At 32.0% G+C, this 5000-nt stretch overlaps 1 protein-coding gene across 1 annotated transcript in view; it reads left to right on the forward strand.

The window, feature by feature from the left end:
- Positions 1-5000, forward strand: part of LOC142336482 (uncharacterized) — a 111832-nt gene that overhangs the window by 93808 nt on the left and 13024 nt on the right. Inside the window, exon 6 of the mRNA XM_075385359.1 lies at positions 3737-3985. Within this exon, the coding sequence (XP_075241474.1) occupies positions 3737-3985 (249 nt within the window). The remainder of the gene's footprint in view (positions 1-3736; positions 3986-5000) is intronic.

The raw sequence follows: 5000 nt of genomic DNA on the forward strand, positions 1-5000 counted from the left end.
GAAATTTCAACTTTGGCAGAAAGTTGAGATATTGTATTTACAACTTGATTATATATGAGAACTTCGGCAATTTGTCGTTGTAGATTAACTTATGGCTATTATATTATTATCTACCATAAAATGGTAATTTTTCTGATTGAAATAACAACATCCGCTTCACAATTTCAAACCGATTATTAGTTTTTCTCGACTAAATATGTTTCGTATAAATTTATTGAGCAACAAAGTTTGCAACAAAATGCAACAAAAACAATTTGAATGACAAATATGCGAACGCTGTTGCCTATAATAAGTTCAAATTGATATTGCTATGAATTTTGTTATGAAAAGTCTATGATATTATAAAATCAGAGCACTGATCAGAGTAAAGTTGCAAAATTCGACATTTACGATTCAGCGCTCAGTTTTCCCTGAGAGTCCCATCCGGGTCTTAAAAATTTAAAAAGCAATTAAACTGAAAACAGCAGTCAACTTTTTTTTCATATGGTGATACAAGCCCAGGTTGAGGTGCTTCGTTAATGATTCGACCATTTCATCAATACTCACAGTGGGCAGAGTTTGCGAAGTGAGTTTTTTATTATAAGGCTGATCTTCAAACTAAAAGCCGGCTGATCATGAAACTGATCATGAAAGCTGAAGTCTCATCATAGCTGACAATAGAATGGATGGATGCGGTCTTAAACCATTTTGCTGGCGGGGATGGGGGAGAGGGGGGAATGACGCAGTTTTTGCACTTCAACAGCAATTTTGCTGATGATATTTGTTCTTAATTATGTATGCTAATCTCTAGCTAATTAAAAAAAAGATGAAAATTAAAGAATCACGTTTTGGTATATAATTTCAACATATTTTTTGGAAAAAATAAGCAGAATTGGACAACAATTTTCAATAAAAAAGGAACGATTACTACAAGAAATAAAGCGAAATTCGAAACCCTCCGATTAAAATTTTCTACGCATCACGGGCTTCTTAGCTATACTACTCACATTTTTTTGCGGCGAATATATAGATCGGCCGAAATTGACTGAACAAAAAAAAAACCTGTTGAGAATATGTGTCCTCCCTTCAGCGGGCTAAGATCAATAAATGCAGATAGTTTATATATTTTCTAGAAGTAGGATACATAACAAAGAAGGAATAATGCATTTCAACCAATGTAAAAAAATCGATTAAAAAGTTTAATCCAAAATTTGCATTTTCAAAAGAATTCAACATGTCATCGACATCGATACTTCGATATCAACATTTCTTTACTTAATTTGGCATTATTATGTGTTCCTTTTACCGCACAAATTATTCTATATGTTGTAAATCACGAATACTGGTTCATAATCTCAAGAAAAATAGTCAGAATTAGAATAACTCAGAAAAAACGAATGTATATTTGGTCAAAATTGAAGAGGTTTTTAAGAGTAATCAAAGACAACACATTGTGAACAAACAACGACATTCCATCAATTCCCTACATAATTCCGAGGACCTAAAAGAACCAATAAAGATAGTTAGATAAATTGAACGCTTCTGCAACAAATGGATACTTTGAAAATAACAAAAGTGGATACCTTGAGTTTGCGTGGTTTCTAATATGTTACAAAAAAAACGAAAAAGTAGTCTTCTAAGTAATTCTTTTGTTCAAATTACTTCAGTTCTCATAAGATGTCTAGCCCCGTTAGATCATAATTCTAAAGGGTTTGTATTAATAATGCAAACTTAAAATTTAATCAAAATTATGTTCTTATATGAAACGTTGCGTTTTTCAGAAAAATCATTTTTCAGAAAACGTTTAGTTTAATTTTGAAGGTAACAAAAATAACATTAATGTCAAATTGGAAGTTGGGACCAATTAAGACTCGTAAAAGCTAAACTATTATTCTAGATTTTCTTCAAAGCTAAACTATTTTGTCAGTTGAAGAATCTATTAAAAAAAACAAAACAATTCCAGCAAAAAACATTAAATTTACTATTCAAATTTTAAAAGTATGCAAAAAAATTTAAAAAGTATGCAATTAGAGAAACACTAACGAAGACGCCAAAAAATTGACTTTGAAATTACTGATATTGTTTTTTTATTGCTATCTTCATTATTTGTCGAAGCAATAAATAAAGATCAAAGTAAGTCAATATGGTAATTGCTAAAAAAAAGTAGATTGAGCATTTGAACTTAAAAAGTTAAGAATTGTGGTTGATTATGTTTAAGAGCAACTGGATGCTGATAAAAAAATTTCAGCAAAAGATGAATGAAATATGTAAAAATGAGGAAAAATAAAAAAAACGGGTTTTAAATGCTCAAATATGATTAGTATCTTCGTATTGGATTCGAATTTTGAACGTGTAAAAGTTGAATTGTTAAATGACAATAACTAATAAAATGAAAGTTTTGCGAAATTTTTATAATTTTTGTTATTAACTTTGATGAAAACTATCAAACAAGCGTAAGTCAAACAAACGGAAATCGCTGTGTTGTACTTCTCCATCACTTCAAAAATAAGTTTTTACATTTTTCGTCTCTGAATGTCACAAAAAGAAAAAAGAGTGAATTTTTCAAAACCTTTGAATATCTACACTATAAACAATTATTAAGTTGATGGAAAGGGGAAACTCAGAACAGAGCGACCAAAAAATTTGGCAATGATCAAATTGTTTTATAGCAATTCTCATGATACGAAAAGTGCTGATAAAATGATTCATTTTTTGTGACTACAAGTAACTTGAAATTTGTCCTAAAATAACTTTTTGACAAAATTTGTACGCAAATGCAAAAAGTCCATAAACTACAATTTTTTGTTCAAGATGAATAATTATAAGCAAAAAGTTATCCCTTATTTTGAAGCCTAAATGACAAACTAATTTATGATTATAGTACATTTTCCTTAAGAAACGCCGGAACTGTTTGTTTTATATATATTTCAAGTGATGTGCGGGTTAAAATTTTGAAAAAAATTTTTCCGACCAGATATGAATCTTGGCTAAAAAATTAAGTCTTTTTAAACCCTAGAAATTGATGTTTGAAATATATGATGTACAAATATATGATTTTTAGACATATTTCACCTATAGAAGTCCTAGTGGATTCGCAGTCCTTCAAAAATTTTGCAAGATTGTTTATCCTCAAAAAATTCACTAGCTCGTGATGAAAGTTAGGAGGAAAATTAGGAGGTCAAGAAGAATTAAATTTTTGGCAACAATCTTTCAAGAAGAATGGAAGAACTATGCGTTTTCTTGCAAGATTTTTGACAAGATTCTTGTAAGAATTTGAAATCTTTTGCTGGTACTGGTAAATTTTCCTGGTAAAAACGTACAGAAAATTGTTATGAGATGTAGAAATTTAAATTCTCTGAATTATCGTTCATTTTGCTGTTCAGATTGCATTAACAAGCTTATATTTACCCCCATACTCACCCAGACATTTTAACAAATATATTTTAATATAGTTAATGAAGTTAATTCTAGCAAAGTTAACCCCGCCCGTTATTGGTCTTCAGAATGGTCGGCCCTGGTCTTAACATAAATCTCTCAACTAGTGAATTTGTTTCAGTATTTGACTCGATGGGAGCAGAAAGCATTTGCAAGAAAAAGATCAGAAAAATCAAAAAGATCCTCGCCAACTTTTTCGCCGCCGACATTTTCAACAGATCCTCCGAAGCCGACAAAATCGACTCAAAAACAGGAGTCCCGATACACTGTTCGGACCCGAAATTGAACCCGGATACTAAAGAGAACGACGTACCTGAGGCAGTGAAGGCCTTGATGAACTTCGGTGGGGGTACGAGTGATAAAATGAATCACGATATCGACTGTACAGTGTCAGATTTAAGGTTCAAGTTCATGACAAGCGAAATGAATAATGAGACAAAACAGTTCACGCATATGAAGTACCCTTACCTAATGTTGTGGGTTCATGACCAGACTAGTTTGCACGTTGAATGTGGCCCGATGCTTGCAGCTTTGAAATCAATCTCTAACGCAAACAACGAGAACAAAATAGGTCGGTGAATAACTTTCCAGCTAGTCTTGAGTAATAAACCTAAAATTGGAATATTACCATAGTCTATAAATAATATTTCGAGAACTTTTATCTATATATACTTGAGGTGTCTTGATAATATTTATGGCAAGTTTCGTTTAAAGACGCTTTCGGAGTTTGTCTAAATTTAAAATACAAACTCACACATAGGTAACTTCAAACTTAGACAGAAGGTAAATTTTGAATTAGAAACTCATTAACGAAATGCACAAGTTTAGCTCTTAAGTAAATAAGCCAGAAATTAACCAATACCTGATAAATTCAGAGCGCTATTACTGATAAAAGCAATTATTCAACATATTCTAACAGTTAAATTTCAGCTTGAATGAAGCGTGAAGCCCTTTTGAAATACTTTGTCCTTGAAATCGATTTAAACCCTCTGTCATAAAACCTCCCGCAAGCTTTTTGTGTCTTTGCATGTAAAATTGTCGACTATATTCCAAATTTGGGTGAAGGAAGCCCTGTTTTACCCACGTGTTTATAAACAAGTTTAGTCTGTGGGTTAATAGGAGAACAACTCAAAAGAAATAAGCTGACATAAAAGCAAGTTGAAAGCAAAGAATTGACAAATAAGAAAAACAGAGCAGCTCTCAAAATTGAGATTACGCCTAATTTTTTGTAATCGCATCGCGGACCTAGATTATGTAACGACACTGAACAGTGAAGGCCATAGATTGTTTGCTGGTGATATTAGTAAACTACTTCGATAATCGACCAGTGCTGGACGCGAACCACTGTCTATTGGTTGCAACCCGAGTGTGTTAACCCTTATACCAACTTGTCTAAAACTCTCGAGCTCGGACAAAACTTATAACTGTTGTGCCAAAGTTATAAAAACCTCCCGATTTCGGACAAATCTTAAAAGAGTTGTGGTAAAGATGTAAAATCAACATTATAAAGTATAAAGTAAACAATATAAAATAATCAAGAAGCTCTAACTGTTCAAATTGAACTTGCTTAGTAGGAGGGATGAAGC

This window comes from Convolutriloba macropyga, chromosome 3 (assembly GCF_964194025.1).
Source record: "Convolutriloba macropyga chromosome 3, txConMacr16.3, whole genome shotgun sequence".
Classification (NCBI taxonomy): Eukaryota; Metazoa; Xenacoelomorpha; order Acoela; family Convolutidae; genus Convolutriloba; species Convolutriloba macropyga.